At 52.3% G+C, this 19,963-nt stretch overlaps 1 protein-coding gene across 1 annotated transcript in view; it reads left to right on the top strand.

The window, feature by feature from the left end:
* The window catches only part of NECTIN1 (nectin cell adhesion molecule 1), a gene marked incomplete at its 5' end in the record, with an annotated part of 90,883 nt that extends 72,060 nt beyond the window's left edge, over nucleotides 1–18,823 (top strand). The window contains 4 exons of the mRNA XM_084221584.1: nucleotides 4,186–4,333; nucleotides 6,217–6,304; nucleotides 6,761–6,871; nucleotides 18,014–18,823. Coding sequence (XP_084077710.1) covers nucleotides 4,186–4,333; nucleotides 6,217–6,304; nucleotides 6,761–6,871; nucleotides 18,014–18,232 — 566 coding nt within the window. The 3' untranslated portion in view covers nucleotides 18,233–18,823. The remainder of the gene's footprint in view (nucleotides 1–4,185; nucleotides 4,334–6,216; nucleotides 6,305–6,760; nucleotides 6,872–18,013) is intronic.
* Between the last annotated feature and the right edge of the window lie 1,140 nt (nucleotides 18,824–19,963).

Below are 19,963 nucleotides of genomic sequence, written 5' to 3'. Positions count from 1 at the left end.
TGGCCAACAGGACACACATCCATGGCTAACAGGATACACATCCATGGCTGGAGGGACACACATCCATGGGTAACAGGACACACATCCATGGCTAACAGGACACACATCCATGGCCAACAGGACACACATCCATGGGTAACAGGACACACATCCATGGCTAAAAGGACACACATCCATGGGTAACAGGACACACATCCATGGCTGGAGGGACACACATCCATGGGTAACAGGACACACATCCATGGCTGGAGGGAGGGACACACATCCATGGCTGGAGGGAGGGACACACATCCATGGCTGGAGGGAGGGACACACATCCATGGCTGGAGGGAGGGACACACATCCATGGCTGGAGGGACACACATCCCTGGCTAGCAGGACACACATCCCTGGCTAGCAGGACACACATCCATGGCTAACAGGACACACATCCCTGGCTAGCAGGACACACATCCATGGCTAGAGGGAGGGACACACATCCATGGCTAACAGGACACACATCCATGGCTGGAGGGACACACATCCATGGCTAGCAGGACACACATCCATGGCTGGAGGGACACACATCCATGGCTAACAGGACACACATCCATGGCTAGAGGGACACACATCCATGGCTAGCAGCATCCCTCCTTCTCTGGGAGTGGCTGGCAGTTTGGAATGAGGTTGAACTGGGCTTTGGGGCTGGGGAATTGGCCACCAGCCCCTCAGAGCTGGGGAATTGGCCTCCAGCCCCTCAGAACGGTGCCCCTGGCCTGGCTGGGGCACAGAGCTGCCTCTGCTGGGGCTCCCCTCGGGCAGGCATGCACAACTGGTGGCTGGGAATGACGCTGAATGGAGAGATAACCATCCCCTCCCTTCCCTGAGCCTCCCCCCTCTCCAGAAGAGCCGTGGGAGAACAAAGTGATGAACAAAACAGCTCTGAGAGAGACTGGGGGTGGGACGCCCTTCTTTTCTCCTTAATTGTAATACTGTGAATTAATTCAGCTTCCAGCAGGAGCAGGGAGTTTCCCAGCAGCCCTCAGACATCCAGATAAGGCTGAGCTGTTTGTTGAGCCCCTCTGGGTTCTCTGGTACCTGCCTCACTGCCAACTGCTTCACACAAACTTTGTTTTCTTTTTTTTTTTTTTTCCTTTTTTTTTTCTTTTAATTTGGTTCTTTTTTTGGAGAGTTTTAAATTGTTCAAGCGTGACAGAGCACGGGGGTTTGCATTCTTAATTGGCAAAGCTTTTTCCCACTCTTGTCTGGAGGCCCCTGAGCTGTCCTGCCAATTTATTCTGATCCTGATTCACAAGCCTTGCAAACATCTTCCCAGGGCTGCCCAAAAGCTCTGTCAGTGGAACTGGATCCTCCTCTGGCACTTCTGGGCATCTCCTGAGGCTCTTCTGGTGTTCTCCCCTTTGACTTGAAATGTCCCTTTTGCAGCCACCCTCCCCTCCAGAAAAGCCCTGGTGGTGCCCTTCAAACTGTACCAACCACAACCCTTCCCCAGGGGGAAATAAACAGTGGATAGAGATGAAAAAATAGGTTTAAAAGGGAAAAAAAATAAAAATAAAGAGGGAAGAACAAGCATAAAGGAAGGTTTCTCTCTAATTCTCATTTTCCTCTATCCTGGGCACTTTCCCACTCTCTCAGGACCTTCTTCTCTCATTTATCTTCCTCACCTCCTGGGGTTTCCTCTTCTTGCCAGCAATTAGCGCTGTCACCTCTGCCATCTCCCTGCCTGGACCCCTGCAAAGCTGTGACCAACACTTTGGAGTGGCTCTGATTGTCCCAGCAAGGAGAGCTGCTCGTGTAGGGGCAGGGTTTGTTGTCACAGGGCTGTGCCATGCTTTGGTGCTTGTCCCTGCAAGGCCACACAGCCCTGGGATGGGCTCTGACCCCGGGATGTTCATACAGAGAGCCTGGGAAGGAGGAGGGACTCTCATAAACACCCAAATATCTGCAATTCTCCTTGTGCTCCTTCATTCTTTCACTCCCCTTACTGCCCTGCATCCACCTCTCCCTCTTCTGCTGTATTTCCCCCACCTCTAAATCATCTCAGTCCCCCCCTGCTATCACCCAGCCTCACCTGAGTTCCTGGAGATCCATTTTATTTATTTATTTCCTTTCCCTCTTTGTCCTTCCACCCTTTTCCCTGCCCACACTCCTGATTTATGGCAGCAGCAGGGGGCTGATGTTCCCTGCTCCTTCTCTGCTCCATCCCTGCCATCCCCAGAGCCACCAGGGACCAATTCATCAGGGCAATGCCCCAGCCAAAGTGACTGGGACATTCTTTACAGCCACAATCCCCAGTGCTGGCCTGGAGGGGGCTCCGTGGTGAGATGTCAGCTGTGAGAGAGCTGTCTGGAGGCACAAATATTATTTACAAGGTGTTGTGGCTTAGGGAGGAGGAAGAGAAGAGAAGTGGCTGCCAGCCGTGGGTTCTGATGGCTCCAGCACCCTGCCACCAGAGAAACACAGCTTGGAGCTCTTCATTAAGGATCAGGAGAAGGCAGGGGGAGGGTGGGATGCTGACCCATGGAATGTCAAAGTGTGGCAGGAGAAAAGCAGGATTTTGTGGGAAAGGGAATGGGGCATCGGTGTCAGAGCAACACCCAGGGTGAATTCCTCAGTGCAATCTGGGATGGAGCAGAGCAGGGGGGGCTCCCAGGGAGATGTTTGCACACCTCAGTTCACTCCTGGATGACAGCAGCAAATCTGAGAGCTGGGGAAGGCTGGCTGGGAGGGGAGATCTGGGAATACTCTCTTGGAAATGATCCAGCACAGCCCTTTTGAGACTGCACCTGGCACGGGGGGGTTCAGGATGAGCGAGCGCTGGATCCATGGAGGTGAAGTGGGAATAAAAAGCAGGTTTTTCACCCTGAAAAGTCCTGGATTCGTCATCCTGTGTGGTTTGGGAATGTGTGCAGATGTTTTATAGCCGCATACATTTCGTTTTACTACTTTGCACATGGAAAGTGAGCCTAATTCCAAGGCCTTGGGGATGGGTAGTTTAGGGGAGACTGGTACCCAAAGCCAAAATTGTTGCAGACTAAGATCCATTAGCCCAATCTGGTCTCTAAGAGCAGCCAGTAGCCAGGGCATTAAGAAAAGTACAAAAATTAGATGTGACAGACAAGTCCTACAAAGCCCCTTGTTCCCTCATCCCTGTCTTGCTCCCCTCCCCTGAATATCTTTTCCTCTTCCTCCTCCTCCTTCTTCCTCCATCCCAATTATCTCCTCCTTTCATCACTGCCTGAGTTGTAAGTACAAAGTACCAATTAGCTAGTTTTCAAGTTTAATTAGGTTGGAAGGTAGAGCAAATTAAATCCTTTTATCGCAGGTTTCAAAGCGCTTTCCCATCGGGATGGGTTTCCTTTGGATGAGGCCCGTGTTTGTCACCAAGGAGCTGGCCCAGGTCACAGAGCAGGGGATGAAACACAAGACTGGGTCTATCTCCCTCCTGGCCCTAAATCCTGCACTCAGGACATCTTTTTTCAGAATGATTTGGGGTGCACAAACCTCTGCTCCACCTCAATCTATTGAGCATTGCTCCTTTGCTCGTTTTAGGAGCATTCCAGCAAGGAATTCAGTGAGGAAGCTGGGACAAAGCTCAGCAGAAGGCTTTCAGAATACTTCAACAGTATCAAGCAGCAGGCCCACATGAATGCTTGGAAGCACCTTTATCCCCTAAACCCTTCTTCCTTTGAGGCCTGAACAAAGGCAGGGAAGCGGAGCCAGGAATAAACACCTGAAGATGAAATTGCAGAGCGGAGTGAGGAAGTGTTTAACTCTTGGAGGCACAATTGTAGCCACAATTTCTGCTCCTCCTGAGCCCTGAGCAGTGCATTTCAATAGGATGTGGCTCCCTCCATGGAGCTGCTGGGCAGGGACACTTGGGAAAGATTTGGGATTCATCCTCACCTTCGTTCCTGGAATCCCTGCGGGTGCCAGTGCCACCCCAGCTCAGTTTTGGTGTTCTAACCTTGTCCCCTGCCACATTTTCTGTTCCTCTTGAGCCCTGAGCAGTGCATTTCAATAGGATCTGGCTCTCTCCGTGGAGCTGCTGGACAGGGACACTCAGGAAAGCTTCGGGATTCATCCTCACCTGCTGTGCCAGGGAATCCTTGGTGGCGCCGGCGCCACCCCAGCCGCACTTCTGCTGTTCTAACCCTGTCCCCTGTGCTTCCCCGTGTGTTGCAGACAAGCCACTACCTCAGAGTGCCCCCGGAGGCATCATCGGGATCGTGGGAGGTGTCATCGCCGCCGTCTTCATCATCGGCGTGGCCGTCACCGTCATCATCGTCTACAGGCGGCAGCAGAAGAGCCGCTCCGACACCGACAACGACCTGTGAGTGGCACAACCCTGCCCAGCCAGGCTGCAGCTGTGGTGGGCACGGGGCACAGCACCTCCTGCCCTTCCTCTGCCTGCACAGTGGGAAAACTCGGCGGGAAAATGTTTTCCTGCTGCTCCCGTCTCGTTGCTCTGATCGGCTTCCCTTCCTTGGGGCTCCCTGGTGCTTCCCATCCTGCTCTCTCCTGGTGCTGAGCTCTTGGCACAAGCCTGAAGTGGGAGCTGGAGCACAGGGATGCTCTGCCAGGTGCTGGGATTGCTGTGGCATGGCCTCAGTGACACCGTCCCTCTCTGTGGGTAGAGGAGGATCCTATTCCTCCTTTCCCAAAGGCTCCTGAATGAGACTGAATCACATCCTGCCATCAGAGAGGGGCTTCTGATAGACCCTGAGCACCTCTGAGTGCATCCCAAAGTCTCTGGGAAGGGTTCACATCCACCAGCACTGCAGTTTTGCACCTGTGGGCGACATAAACTCTGTCAACAGCAGGGACAGAGGCCACCACAGGGGCTCCTGTTTGGAGCTGGGCTTTGCTCTGCCCAGCACAGGACAGCAGAGATCCCAGGCAGGGAATGGAGAGGTGTGGAGGTGACTTTGTGCAGCAGGAACCTCTCCAGGAGCGTTCAGCCTGGGCTCTGCTGAACAGCTCTATCCTCTCACCAGCTCTTCACCCCCTCCCTCCCTCCCCACCTCGCAGGAGAGGCACGGAAAGCCCAGCACCCAGAGGTTGCTTTTATGTTCCCCCAGCCCCCACCTCATTGTTGTTCCACCTTGGGCACATTTTGTGCTCCATTTAATCCCATTTGAGAGAGGGCACTGGAGGATAGCAGGGGAGAGGAGCAGGGGAAGCTGCAGGAGAGGCAGAGAGGCACACAAACAACAAAAACCAGCACCACAAGGTGAAATTGCATCAACAGCAGCCGGCCTGTGATCGAGATGCATTCTGACAATCCACTTCCCACAATGGCCCTCCACCAGGCTCAGGGAAGAGCCACTTTAGCTGAGAATAGAAACACAACCGTGCCCAGCTCTGCCGAGGTGCTGCCTCTATTGTGGAGGCTGATCCCGAAGGTAATAGCGTTTCTTTTGTGCAGAGCCATGAAGTCAATGTTTTACAGAGCCCCAGGGACCTGCTCTGCCCTCCCTGCCACCAGCACATTCCAGTCCCACGCTGGAATCCAAGGGAAGGCGCCCATCTCCATCAGATCTGGTGGAGTCTGCACGGAGAGAAGGGAGGGGGGCAGCCAGCTAATTAGTGGATCAGAGTTTTAATAAGTTTTGTAAAAGGATTAGACACATCTGTGCATGTGAACAGAATGTGCAGAGACAGTCTCTAGGCTGGGATTATCGTGGCTGCCAATCCCTGTGCTCTGGGGTAGGAGCTGATCCTTGGGGAGGGTCAGGGATAAATGTCCCTGCCTGGCAGAGCAGGTCCACGAGGAGGATTCAAACTCCTCCTGGGGAGGAGTGGCAGGGCTGCAAACAGGGCTGTTTCTTGCAGACAGAAACCATTCCCAGGGGAATGCCAGGCTGGGGCTGGCATTACCTCGTTAGTTATCACTTTCTGGTACCTCACAGCCATGACACAAACACCTCCCAGGGGATGCTTTGCAGTCACTCCTGAGCAGGTATCCCAGCTGCACCCTCAGGATCTGCACTCTGACAGGGATCTGCCTGGAATAAGGACAGAATGCTAGGAGGGAGTTTATTTCCATTAACAATTCTAATTGGGGTGAGGCAAAGGGCACGGGGGAGTTCCTGAGCATAATCTATGTGATTGTATTGGCAGTTTGGTGACAAACACAATCAAATCCTGGGGCACATCAAAGCAGCAGAACCTTCTCTCCTGCTTTCTACTCAGCAGCCTCTTCTTTCCCTGCAGGATTGACCTCCCTCCATCCCACAAACCTGCCCCTCCACCAAAGAGGAAACAGGACATGAAAAGCCACCTGACTCCAGAGGACATCCAGGTAAAAACCTGCAAATTCCTGCCTTTGGCATGGAAAGCTGATCCCAAGCAGGGTCCACAGTGCCTGGATTTTGGGAAATGGGGGGTGCAAGAGCAAAGATGTTCCTGGATTGAGTCTGAGGGGCAGAAAGTGAGGATTTTTCAAGGCCAGGTTGGATGGCGCTCTGAGAAACTTGGTCTAGTGGGAGGTTTGAACTAAATTATCTTTCAGGTCCCTTCCAACCCAAACTGTTCTATGACTCTATGATTCTGTGACTCTGTGACTTGCCCCCCAGAATTCCCAGAGTCTAGCATTAATTAAAAGCTGTAATTTGGGTTCTGCTCCGCCCCTTTGGTGGGTATTGAGGTCTGAAGGGGTTGATTTTTGGTTGTGGTGCCACCTGAAGCAGAGCTTGCCCCAAGCTGTGCCAGAGGATAACCCTTGCTCTTCTCATCCCTCTCCTCTTCCCAACCCCAGGTGGTTCACTTGGACAACATGAAACACGAGGAGGAGATCCAGAAGTTCCCTCTGCAGACTCCCTACTATGACATGGCAGCCCCTGAGCCCTCTCCCTACAGTGACAAACTGGTAAGGAGCCCAGGGTGACAGTGGCACTGCCTGGCACCTCAGCCCAGCCTCACCTGGCACCCAGGACCCTAAAAAAGTAAAATCCCCACCACCCACAGCCTGGGATTATCCCATCCTGGAGGAAAGCAGCCTCCACACTGATCTCAGCTCACCCTGATTCAGCTGCCCACAGGTCCCACAGCTGTGCCTTTATGGGTAAAACGCCCTGGCCACCCCAAATTCTGGACCTGCCACCCACCTACCCCAGCCTGGGCACTCCACAGCTCCTGTAGGGAGCCCTTGTGAGGTTTGCAGCTGAGGGAAGCAGCAGTGAGAGCCTCACAAAGCAATTATCTGCAGGGCAGAGCGTGCCAGCGTTTGACTCTCACTTGACAACAACAAGTTATTTAAACCCTTTTTCTTTTTTTTTTCTGGAGTGTGGATTTGCTCAGCCTCAGATGGGGAGATGTTAATGTGAGGCAGCAGCAGCAGGGAGAGATTAAGGGTCAGGAGGAGTTGCTGGCAGTCACATGGGAAAGGCTCGTTTGCAAGGAGTGAGGAAATGTTAGATGTGAAGGTGTAAGGAACAGGAAATGGGTAAGATTGGAGTGAGCTTTTGGTGAGAAAACAGAAAACCATCCCCCTCCCAGGCCTTGGACAGCATCCTTTCCCTCCCTCACCCCATGGCATGGGGATGCTCTGCTTTTTTATCCATAGCAGACAAGATAGCCCAATGTAAATCCTTCAGGTCTCTCCCGAACTCCTCCTCACAAGGAGCTCAGAGCCCTGCACACCCAGCCCGCTGCTTCAGCAGAGTGAACTCCCTGCCTGGAGAAGGGGGTAGAAATATCAGCCCAGACTGGAGTCATTTTTTATGAACACCACGAATTACAGCCCAGTTCATCCTGGTGTGGCCCTGCCATGTGCAGACAATGGAAGGACAGGGCTCAGTGACCTTTAGCTGGCACCAGTCTGAAGCCAGGCAGACACCAAGGGCGTTGGAAATCAAAAGCCACAGTTCTGTGCTGATCCTATTTACTTCATCCCTAAAGGAAAAGTTCCTCCTGGAGCCCTCCCTCAGTCCTGGGGCTGGTCCCCAGCTCTTTCTACTCCTTGCTGAGTTTCAAATGAAACACAGGACGTTGGAGCGAGACCACTGCTTGAAAAGCATCTGAAAGCTGAATTTCAGGCAAGCAGGAGGATGGAGGAGCTCATTTCGGGAAATAACGAGCAGTCAGTTAATTAAGTGGCAGAGTTAGTGATGTGAGATGGGGCCTGATGGGTTGCTGCTCCGTAACCATGGCAACAGAGTTTGCTGCTCTCAATCCTGGCCGGAGAAGATGCATTTCCATGTCCCAGGCCTGGCACCGGCTGCTCCTCACCCGTGGAGCTCTCCTTTCACTTGGCCCACCAAGAACTGGCTCTGCAGCAAGGACGGGGTGTCTGGGGGGACTCCAGCTCTTGGCACGGGCCTGGCACAGCTGTGGCAGAGCCCTGTCCCTGGCCAGCCTGCCTGGCAGTGCCAGGCTCACCCTGCACGTACCTGCGCCGTGCTCTGGCTCCCTGCCCCAGCTGCAGGATGCAGCCTGCTCCCATCCCTTGCTAAATGGCTGCATCCTTTGGGCAGGCAGCTGGCTGGTGGAGTCTGGGGCTGGCAAGGGACAGAAGGGTGTCCTTGGCTGCCAAGGAGTGCTGATTTTGCTGGATTCTGCCCAGATCACACAGGCAGGACGTGCTGCCTCAGCCAGGACAGGGCTGGGCTGTGTTGTCCGGCCACGCTTTGCAAAGGAACAAGCTTTGCCTTCCTCCCTGCAGGGAAAAAAGTGGCTTGCAGCACTTTTTTCACCCTTAAAGCACTGCAGAAGCCTCCTTTTCATGCCACAGTGGGATTCTGAGGAGTGGGAAGCCCCAGGGAACAGCAGTGGTTACCAAAACCACCATGGGATGGAGCAAGACCTGCCCAATCCTTCACCTGAGGGCTGGCTCAGCTGGAGGAGGATGAGGAGGGAAGCACAGCCCTGGTTCCTGCCGGGCTCACTTTGGCACAGCCCTGCTCCCACCTGCTCCAGATGCAGCTGCAGTGGCTGCTCCGGGGTATCCATGGTTCTGGGATCCCTGGGAGGGAAAGGCACGGCAGAAAGGCAGGATATTCTTGTTCTGCCTGTAGCTCATCTGCAGGTTTGGCTTGGGAGGGGAGTGAAGGAGATGAGAGTGGAAGGGAGCAGATCCTGCAGGAAAACGGGGCGGGTGCATTCGGCTTTGAACGAATTGTGCAAAACCTCGTAATTTGGGATAAACCAGATTTATCACGAGAGGCACTGCCTGGGGTTGGCGATTTCACAGCATTAGAATGGGAGTCAGGGAGGGATTAGAGATGGCAAAGAGAGAGGGAGGGGGCAATGGGAGAAGTGCCAGGAGAAAATAAAAGAGGCAGGTGGAGGAGGAACCTCCAAGAGGGTGTGCAGGGCCGTGCGTGTGGACGTGTGCTGGCAGGGCACCAGGACACAGGGAGAGGCTGGGGCACGTCTGCAGGCTCAGGATACCTGCAGGAGGGAGCAGAGCTGTGGAGGAATGTTTGTTTTTAGGGTTCCAGGCTGTGGGGAAAGCCAGCACAAAGCTGACAGCCCCGAAATGCCCAAGCACAGCAGTGTGGACACTTGGGGCTGCAGGGGTGGGTGTAGGGGTGTGGGGGTGCTTTCCTCTGAGCAGTTTTGGGGTAACAGCGAGGATATCAGTGGGATTCAGGTGTTTCAGGTGTGTGGGTGAAGGCAGGTGTGCCCTGCCAGTGCTTTTGTGCCGGGGGGATGCTCCGTGCGTGTGTGAGAGGCAGCAGGAGCCAGAGAGGGGTGGAGGCAGAGGCAGAGCAGGAGCAGAGCTGTGATTAGTGTTGGTGTCAGCAGGGCCCATTTGCACAGGTAGAAGGGGAAGTTTCATTGCTGCAGACAGCAAAATAATTTCTCTGGGCTTGCAGGGCAATTACCGGGGTGCCGATGGTGATGATTTACACCCAGCGCTTGCGTGAGGCAGTGCTGGGCCTTGTATACAAGGCACATTATTGATATTGTAATAAATTCTGCTCCAAACAGGCAGCAAGGAGCAGGAGCGAGCCCAGGAGTGGGAGAAAGGAAGGGGAATCCATGGAGGAAACACCTCCTGTGGGAAGGAAGCAGGAGAGGAGTGAGGCAAAGTAGGCAGGATAGGAACGAGGAGGGAAAAATTAGTCTGGCTTCCTCCAGGAGTAGGGGAGGTGCTGAGACACAAAATTCAGGGGGAAAGAGCTCTGCAAGGCCCAGATTTAGGTCTGAGACTGGAGTTGGCATTGCCAGTTTTCCTAAATGTCCGAACTGTGGGTCCAGACACGCAGCAGAGGCTCCGCAGGATGTGCAGCTTTCGTGCCAACAACTCGCCACTGCCATCTGGCCACCAAGAGAGGACAGAGGTGACCTCCAGCCCTCTGCTCCTCCAGCCCCCAGCTTTGCTGAGCCCTGGAAATGCTGCTGCAGCCCCGCTGCCCTTCACTCCCCTCATCCCTGGGGCTGGGGGGCAGAGCAGGGAGCCAAGCCCTGGCTCAGGCCAGCGCAGCAGGCAGAGACAATCACGGAGTGAGCAGCCCCTTCCAGCAACAGGCACTCCACCAGCTCATTACAGGGCTGTAAACTTCTAAAAACGGCTCAGCCACAGCTGCTGGGTGGCTGAGGACACTTCCAAACAGAGAGGAGAGGAACACTTTCAAACTAAACACCTTTTGCAGCACTGCCATGCGGTGCAGCCATTCTGGAAAGCTGTTTTGTTTGGAAGAGACGCCTCTCTCCTCTCAGAGAGCCTCAGCAGGTGCCTGGCTAATGCTGGCACTGAAACCAGCCCCAAAAGTGAGGATTAAAGAAACTCCATGGGGCAGGAAGCCAGGATCCCCCTCACACCATGGCTGCTGGCACCAAGGCTCCTCCTGGTGATCCTTTTTTGCCCCTGAGCCACAAGCTCTGGGCTATCCTGCCTTCCAGGCTTCTCCCATTATCATCTGCATGAAAGATGCCTGGGTAGGAATGATCAGACAAATTGGATAATATTCCATTCATGCAGTCCTTGCTGATAAGCCTGCTCAGTGAAGGAATACCCATAAATATTTCCATGCCAAAGGAAGATGCTTTCAGCATCTCTTAGGCTGTGTTAGGATGACAAAATGGTGCTGCAGAGGTAATCTGCAGTGCCAAGCTGTGCAGCCAAGCCTTGTGCTGAACGAGGCTCTTCAGCACTCCACAGTCCCCACATCGGGGCAGAGCAACAGTGACAGGCAGTGACAGTCCCCTGTGGCCATGCCTTTGGAGTTTTGGCTTTCAGGCCATTCCCTCCAGGGATCTCCTTCCCAAAACGCCGAATTTCAAACCGAGGATTTTCATTCATGTTCCCCACGCCTGAGTTTGCAGCGAATCCCAAACTCTTGGGTTCGGACAGACAGCTCAGGTGCATTGTAAGGCTTGAACCCACTGACCCAGCCCCAGCTAAGGAAAATGCTGGTGCCAGGGGGGTTCAGTGGAAGGTCAGAGCAGAGAGAGGGTGCTGGGAGCAGCCCCAGGGACAAGGGCAGTGGCTGGGAGTGCTGCCAGCCAGGGCTGGGTCACTCAGCTCTGCTTTTGGGGGACAGCTCCTTTGTGACTTTTGCTTTGATTTGGGATTTTACCTGACTGATTATTCATTACCTCCCTACCTCCTTCTTTTTAACTGTTTTTTCTTACTCCTCCCCTGTTTTCTTACTCCTCCCCTCCCTCCTCACCCTTTTTCTTCTTTCTTCCCCCTCCACCCCCTCCGTGTCCTGTCTCACCCCTGACCATCTGCACGGCCCCTCTGCCCTCACTCCCCACCTGCCCCCCACTCCTCCCTCGTGTCCCCCCACCGCCTTGCTGCTCTCTTCTCTCCAGAACCCTGGCAACAAGGACAGTGATGTCCAGTATGCAGAGCTGGACACGTCGGCTCTGGCTGTGTCACCCAGCCCTCGGAGCTCCATCCATGCAGGAGGAGACCTAGTCGAGTATGCAACCATCCAGCCCAACCTTCGCTAGCGCATGTCACTCTAGGCCCTTTCCCCTCAGATTCTGGCCTCAAGGTACTCACCTCCACACTCTGCCTTCCTCACTGCACCCTCAGAGCCCCCCCTCCCTGCATTCCTCCCTCCCTCTGCAGCGCTCTGTCTGTCTGTCCCTCCCTGCCTGCTCTCTCTCTGTCTCTCTGCTGCCCTGTTGTTTGGTTTTTTTTTGGGGGGTGCTGCCCAGAATGCCTTTGCCTTGCCTTGCCTCTCTGCATGCTCTTTTTGCTGTGTTTCCCTTTGCTTCCTGCAGCCAGGCATGTGGGACAGGGGGAGAGGGTTCATGGCTTGGTGGCAGAGCAGGGGTTGGCCCCCCTGCTCCAGGTGGGTTTGGAGTTCCTGCTCTGGTTGAGGGAATTTCTGCAGCAGCTGTGAGGAATCAGAAGTCAGAGATGCTAAGAGGGCTTTTCCCTCCTTGTTCCCAGCACAAGGGAATGATTGAAAGGAAAATTTAAAAAAGAAAGGCTTGTGTGCATGTGGAAGTAACTCTAGAGAAGATGGAGCATATGTGCATGTGTGAAAGAACAAGGTGGGAGAGGATGTGACAGAAGATGGGAACACCTAAAGGTTCCCCCAGCTGAAAGACTCCGTGGATAAGAGGCAGGCAGAGAGGGACTGTGCATGTGACAGTGACAGGGCTGGCGTGGCGTGAGGCTGCTGCAGGTGGCAAGTTTGGATGCCTGGGAGACAGGGAGAGATTATTTTCCTCGGTGTTCTCCTTCTCAAAACTAGGCAAAGACTGAGTCCTGCTCTCCGGACTTTTCCAAGTGTCACCAAATTCTTTCAAGCTCAGGTCCTGTGGCAGGGAGTGATTTGGACTCAGTTGCTTGCTCTGGACCAACCCTCTGAATGATGATATTTTTAGTGGAAAAAACACTAAAATTGGGGTGACTTCAGCTCTTCCCATGTTCCTTTGCCCCACAATCACAGCTTTTTCTCAGTTATTAAAGCCACCAGGTCCCTGAAAGGGAGAGATCTCTCCTTTCCCACCTTTGCTGGATGATTCCAAGAGGTTTTGGCCAAGGAAATGCCACTGGTGCCCCTGTCCTTGGCTCCAGCTGTCCCTCACTCCTGAGGTTGTGGTGACTCCAGGCTCTGCCTTGCTCCTTCCTCTTTGTTGTGCTGCCTTTCCAGCAGCAGGAAGGATCTGTGGGCTTAAAGGAAGGGAAGGGAGAGGAGAAAAGGCAGCCAGCAAACAGAGAGCTGCTTTGCACGTCCCTGAATCCCTCCTGGTCAGCCCAGGTAGATCAGAGGGGGCTCAAGAGAAGTGGCAGGTTGGGGCCAGAAAGGGAAGGCTTGGAGAAAATAAATGCCACTGGGGAGGGAGGGAGGGAGGGAGGGAGGGAGGGAGGGAGGAAGGAAGGAAGGAAGGAAGGAAAGGGAAGGAAAGAGGGAAGGAGGATAAGCAGGAGGAAAATGGCCTTTGATAAAGCCCCCCTGGAGAATCCTGTCCCCCCGAGCTGAGGAGCTCCGTGGGTGCAGCAGCCGCCCCTGGGTGCGAGGTGTGCTGGGGCTGCTCCAGTTTGCTCCATCCCTGTGCTCCCCGGTGTTCCCGTGCTGGAAGCAGCCCTGTAGCTCCCCTGGTGTAGCAAAGCCCTCCTAGGTGAGTGTCTGCAGCAGCCTGGGCCGGAGCAGATCCATAACCTCTCTCTCTTGTGGTGTCTCACCCACTCCTGCTCCCAGAATGAGGATCAAGGTCTTCGTAGACGTAACGAGCGAGAGTGGACAGTAAGTTTTGGATGGGTTTGGTTTTCCCTTCCCTCTGTCTCCTTGTGGGGGTCTGTTTGTCACTGCCCTCCCAGGCACTTCCAGCCTCCTGCATCCTCTCTGGGATGAGAATTCCAGCCCTGAGGAAGGGGTGGTGGAAACCAGCCGCTCTCCCTCGTGTCCTCACCTCCCGCTCCCAACAGATTCTTGGGCTGCTCCCACTGTTCCAAACAAGGCAAGAGCTCCCTAATCCATCTTGGGAGGTCTCGCCTCGTCCTCCCCAGGGTGGGGAATTTTATTGTCAGCAAAAGGACAGTAATCCTCCAAATCCAAATTTGGAAATCCTCCCAGTCTCTCTGAAGTAAAAATAAAGCCAGTCATATGGTGCTTTGAAGGTGTAATCTCCCTGCTAAGACACACCACAGATCAGGGCAATTTAATTTTTTTTATGCTTTTTTAATTATTTCCTCCCCCTTCACCTCCCAGCTCTCTGTTTTGCTTGGGAATTTCTTGTCCCTGTTGCAGCAGGAATAGCTGGAAACCATCAGACTTGGGATCAAGAACACAACAAATCAGTGACCAGGGTTCACATTCCCATTTCCAAATTGAAGGGGAAATAAAGCAAAGAGGTGGCTCCTTATTAGTTTCCCATTTTTAAATGAGGATATCAGCCCTGCCTTGACTCCTGAAAGGTGGAGAGGAGGATTTGGGAGAGGAGCAACCAGGAGGGAAATGTTTGGGATGATTGATGGTGTGAGGTGCTGTAGGAACATGGACCAGGTAGGTACCAGAGGCAGCAGGGGGAAAGAGAAGCATGCTGTGAGAAGGAATGCAACGTTCTGAGCAAGTTTTCTGCATAATTAATACTTGCATGTGTCTGAATGCATCCCTCACCACAGGTCCTTGCTCTGCATTTTGGGAATTTCAGCTCAATCTTTTTATTTCCTGGACCCAGGGGCGAGTCCCTCTGTCCCACTTGCCCTCAGTTCTGTCCTCACAGGAGCCCAAGTTCAGGTTCCTGCTCATCCCTGACACATCAGTGCTCATTCTTTACTCAGGACAGGGATTATCCAAGAACTCCCTCACAGACAAAGCACCAAACAGAGCAGGAACCTGCCCAGAGATCCTAAAATCATGGCCATACTTGGAAGTGGAAAAATACCCCAAATACCCCGAGCAGGGAGCTCAAACCCAGGGGAGGAGAGGATGTGAGGTCTCAACACCAGGAGGAAATAATTCTTTTTTTGGTTCCCAGTTTATTGCCTGCCCCACAACTCCCACAGCCTCTGCCCTGGCTGGTCCACAGTGGGACAGCAGCTTCGTGACAGAGCTGCTCCTTCCTGGCCATCAGCCTGTGCTGCAGCCCAAAATTCCAAACCAACAGATGAGGGGGGAATCAGTGTAGAGGCAGCCCAAAATTTCAGGAGTTTTGAGCAGCAGGGGCTTTTCCCCAGCCAGGAAAGCACAGGTGAAGATATTCCATAAATGCAAAAATGTGTTTGCCACGAGCTCGGCCAAGCAGAGCAAACCATCACCCGTCCAACTCTCACCTGTAAAATCTTCAGATTTCCCAAAAATCATAGCAGAGAAACCCTCAGGTCACTGAGAAGGAGTTTTTCACTTTCAGACCAGTAGGAACTCATTACTCCAAGATGATTAAAAATACAGGATGTGGTCAGCTGCCTCACACCTCCTGCTACCCAAGGAGATGTTCTGCAAATAGAAGAAAAGATGGAATTGGGTGAGGAGGGATGGAGAAGGGTTGAGTTGAAGTCATGGCAGAAATGAAAGCTCCCTAATTCAATCAAATAAAGCCTGTTTAAAGGTAATCTGCCAGGCTGTCTGAAATGGATAGATTGCTGACATCCCCTTTAATCAGGCTCTGGGAAATAAAACTGAGAGGGGAGGATGTAACCCAGATAATGAAGAATTGCATGGAGTCATGCTGGAGACAAAGGCAAGTGGGAGAAGTCAGGTGGGGGAAGGTGGGAGAATCGTGTGCCAGTTCAATTTAATTAGTTCATTATCCCTAATTTGATTTCAAACTTCGTTAAAGATAAATTAGATTGGGGAAAAGTCACAGTGGGACTGGGGAAGGAAGTCAAAGGGCACTGGCTGTGAGATGTGTTAGAAAACACCAGGCTGGTTTTGTTCTCCTCCCTTTTGCCACTCCATAAATGAGCTCAGGGAACAAAGCAGGAGCAAAGCAACTCCCAGCTCAGGTGCTGAGGAGAGGTAAAAGGAGACAGGGAATTCTCTTCCTTTGGCCCTGCCATTCTCCAGCTGCCCTGCCCTGACCCCACCTGTGAGGAGAGAGCACAAAAGAGGGGCCAGCAAGAAAAGAAGGATTTGTTTGCACTCACCTGTGCAAACAGAAGTGCTGACAGAACAGCACTGGGTGTCTTTGGCAGTGCCTCATGGGCACCTGTCCCACAGCCACATTAACTGCGAGATAAGCAGGAAGAAAAATGCTTTGCTGACCCCTAGATTGTCCCAGCCAGCCTGGAGAAGAGTGTCTCTCAGCCCCTTTTGCTGCCACCTGATCACACCCAGCTCAGCTTCCACTTCTGCTAACTGAGGATCTCTCCTAGGAGACCTTTCTGTCCACCAGACCTGCACACAGCACTAGCAAATCCTCTGCTTTCCTCAGAAAACACAGAAACTTCCCCTCCCACTTAATTGATCACAAATTACAAGAAACTCCCTTGCCTGCTTTGTCTTACTAAGTTTCTGTAATTAAGACAACTTCCCTTTCAGGCTAGCTTAACCCAGATGATTAAAGCAGGAGAGCATGGCTAAATACAGATTTTTTTCCCCCTTCCAGGTGTGGAATGGGATTCTGTTGAGTGTGACAATTCTTAAGAGTAGACTGTTCAAGGAGAAGACTTTACACATCCCATTTTCCCAATCTGTGAGCCCCTTTTTACCTCTTTTTATCATCTGGGGCTGTCAGAAGAACAGCAAACATTTATTTAAGGTTGAGTTTTAGCGAGGCTTTTTCAAGGCCCCTGGCTTGGGCTCCTCTGGTTAAAGAGCTCTAATGCTGCAGTTATCCACATTTTCACTTGGCAATTAAAAAGGTTAAAATGGACAAAAACTGTGGGAACAGCCCACCCAAATTTAGCATCCCAGCACAGCAGCTCCACTACTGACTTTTAAAAGCTCAGTCTGAAGGATAAACAGTTTTGCCAGTGGAAGGGAAATGAAAATGAGATTGACCCCAGCACTGCTGCTGTTTTCCTGGGGCTCAGGCAAACTTTCCCTCACTGGGCTCAGCCAGACTGTTCCCAAAATTGCCTTTGCGCCTCTCCCAGCGGTCTGAGCCATCAATAAATTATTGTCAACACCTTGTTTTCGATAGGATTTTGGATTTTTAAAGCACCCTGGTGAAATATTCATCCAGGAGCTGGAGTGGATTGCTCTGTTCCTTCAGGCGTTTTCTCCTGAGGGCCAAACCCTTGTCCTTTCCACTAAGCTGGGAATTTGAAAGGGAACAAGGGAGGACTCAAGGGCAAGTTGCTTGCTTCAAACCACAAGCATAAAAACGTTTTCCAGCTCTGTTGGCTCCCTCTTGGAGAAGAAATTATCTCCTGGTGAGCACCCCTGAGTGCAGGCTGTTTTTAAAAACAAATGTCCATCCTGCTTGGGTCATCCTGCAGGGTTTCCAAAGCAGGAAAAGGTCTGGGAGCAGGGAGGAATCCTTCCCATCTGCTGCCACCCTCTGGGGAGCTGCAGCCCTGGGATGTGGGAAGGATGCTCCCTCAACCCCAGCAGGGCAAAGCATCCACACAAAGAGCAGCCTCGGGTTTGGAGGTGGTTTTAGGTCCTCTGCAGTTGATTTGACTCACAAAACCCACCCCGAGGCTTGCTGGGGAGCTGTTCACACAGGTAAAGCCCAGCACTCCTGTCTCCCACGTAAACAACAGGCACAGTGAGCTTATTCTGCATCCCAAGCCCTGGTGAGGACACATGTGCCCTTTAAATGGAAGAGCACAGGCCTGGCTTGGATTAATGATGCCTTCAAGCACTGCTTTTCCAAAAGTCAGGTCAGAAAGCAGAGGAATAAACTGCCCTTCCTTTGGCTGGCTGCTTGTTTAGTCCAGAGAGCAGAGTGTTTACAGGCAAGGGACAAGCCGTGCCCAAGCCATACATATTCATCAACAATCTGGGTACTTCAGGCAGCCAGACAAAAACTTTGCAGCGTGAGGATTTATCACCTGGGTTTCCATTTTCCTGAAGCAGCAAGCTCTGTAAACTGGTGAATATTCCATCCTGCTTGCTCTCTGTGTGTCTCAGCAAGGAGCTGAAGGGCTGTGTGTGTTTTCTGGCCGTGGATCCTGGAGTTTTCACCCGTTGACTTTTGTCTCTACTTGCAGAACTTTGGAAAGTGTCACTCAGAGATATCGAATGCGAGTGATTACCTGACCCGCTGTTACTCACATGAAGATCGATATCTGGAGAAGATCCCTCATGTCTATGCCCCCTTGTCAGACCTCCCACAAGATCTTTATCCTCACCATTCCGACATCTCCTTCTGCTGCCCACCTCCCGGCTCCCGGGCTCCTTACATCTGTCCTAAGGAACAGTATGTTTAAAGTCTCAACACTGCAAACAAAACAAAAAAAAAATGAAGAAACTCATGGTTTTCACCTCTCCTGTCGCTCAACAACCAAAGCCTTCCAGCCCTCCCCTCCCTTTGCCACTGCTCATTTTATTGATTGGTTTTCAAATCCGGGTGCAATTGCCATGATTAGTTCCAAGTGTCTGCCTGGCTTGCTAACGCTCAAGGGAACACTCTGCCTTCTCCCACGTCCTCTCCAGTACCTGCATCTTTCTTTTCTCCTCCTGGCTCTGTGTGTGCATGTGTCTGTGGGTGACAGCTGCCCTGTGGTGGATGGGATGTGCCCAGCCCAGCCCAGTGTCCGTGGGTTTTCCTTTTCCCCTGTGTTGATTCCTGCGCTCCTCACGCCGGAGTAGCCGGGTGTGGATCATCCCCAGCCCTCGCTGCAGCTTCTGTGAGGTTTTAGAGCACAGCCAGTGCTCAAAGCTGAGCCTGGGCTTTTCATTTTTTGTTTGTTTTTTATTTTGTTTCCTGCTCCTTTTCCCTCTTGGAAGTGGGGATAGCAAATCCCCGTTTGTGAAGAGCTGAACAGCCAAGATTGCTGAACCAAATCATAAGATGCTTATAACGAAAGATGCTCAAAACCAACCCAAAAATAGAGATCAGGACATGGTTTAGGCGGTTTGTTTCTGTCCTTTTCCCTTCCTGCTCCCACTCCCAGTCTCCTGGATTGACTCTCTTAAAGGAGACATATTTTGGAGTCTACACATTTGGAGAAAGCATCCTGCAAATAACAGGTCTGATAACCTGAAACCTAAAGGAGAAAATAATTATGAAGGAAAACATTCTCTCTAATTTTCCTTCCAAAGCCTAACCTGGCCTCCCACGAGCTTTTCCCCCTTCTCTTCCTAGCATCTGTTGATTGGAATTTTAAAATTAACTCAGGCAGAATATGAAGAATAAATCAGGATTTCAGGTAATCTCCTTGCTCTTAATGAAGGATAAAAGCCAATAGAGGAATTTGGCCTTTTAACTTTTATAAAAGCATCTTAGTTTTGGGACTACACCTTTTTTTGATATTGGAATGTGTGTGGGTGTGTAAATCCAAACGTGTACATTCCTGTGACCACAAAGTGTTTTAGAGAAGGGAATTTATCTCCACATCACATTTGTGTTCACTTGTATTAGAGAAAACAAAACATAAATATCGATATACACTTCAATGTATATAAAAGCAAAGAAGAGGAAGAGGAGGACAAGGAATGAACATCCTGCCTCAGAGCTTGGTTTCAGGGGTAACTCCCATCTGTTTCACCCATGGCATGGAAGAGGCGAGGCTGGGACGGTTCTGAACAAGGGGATAAAGCTTTGTGGCCAGAGGGCATTTCCTTGGCTTTGGCTCAGGGAATTTCCTTTGCTTTGCCAATCTGGCATTCTGCAGGCACTAAAATCCCTCTGGAGAACGTGAGGGTGCTGGAGCTGAGGGCATGGGAGGGAGAGGCGGGCACCACACCCTTCCCCTGCTGCCCAGGCACCCAAAACCTGTCCGTGCTGCTGGGCCAGGTGAGGAACGAAACTCCCAGCAGGTGACAGCTCCTGTCAGGGGCCGTGTGGCCACACAGGTGTCCCAGCCCAGCTCCTGCACTGAGGTTTATCTTTGTCTGGCTGGATCTCTGCCTGTTCTCTGCCCTTGCTGTGTCCCTGTCACCTCGAGCCTGGTCCCGCCTGTCCCTGCCCCTCCCCGCAGCACATCTGGCTCACTCTG

Source organism: Fringilla coelebs, assembly GCF_963513975.1.
Source record: "Fringilla coelebs genome assembly, chromosome: 25".
Taxonomy (NCBI): Eukaryota; Metazoa; Chordata; class Aves; order Passeriformes; family Fringillidae; genus Fringilla; species Fringilla coelebs.
The sequence above is the reverse complement of the archived record's forward strand: the minus strand, read 5'-3'. Positions and strand labels throughout refer to the sequence as shown.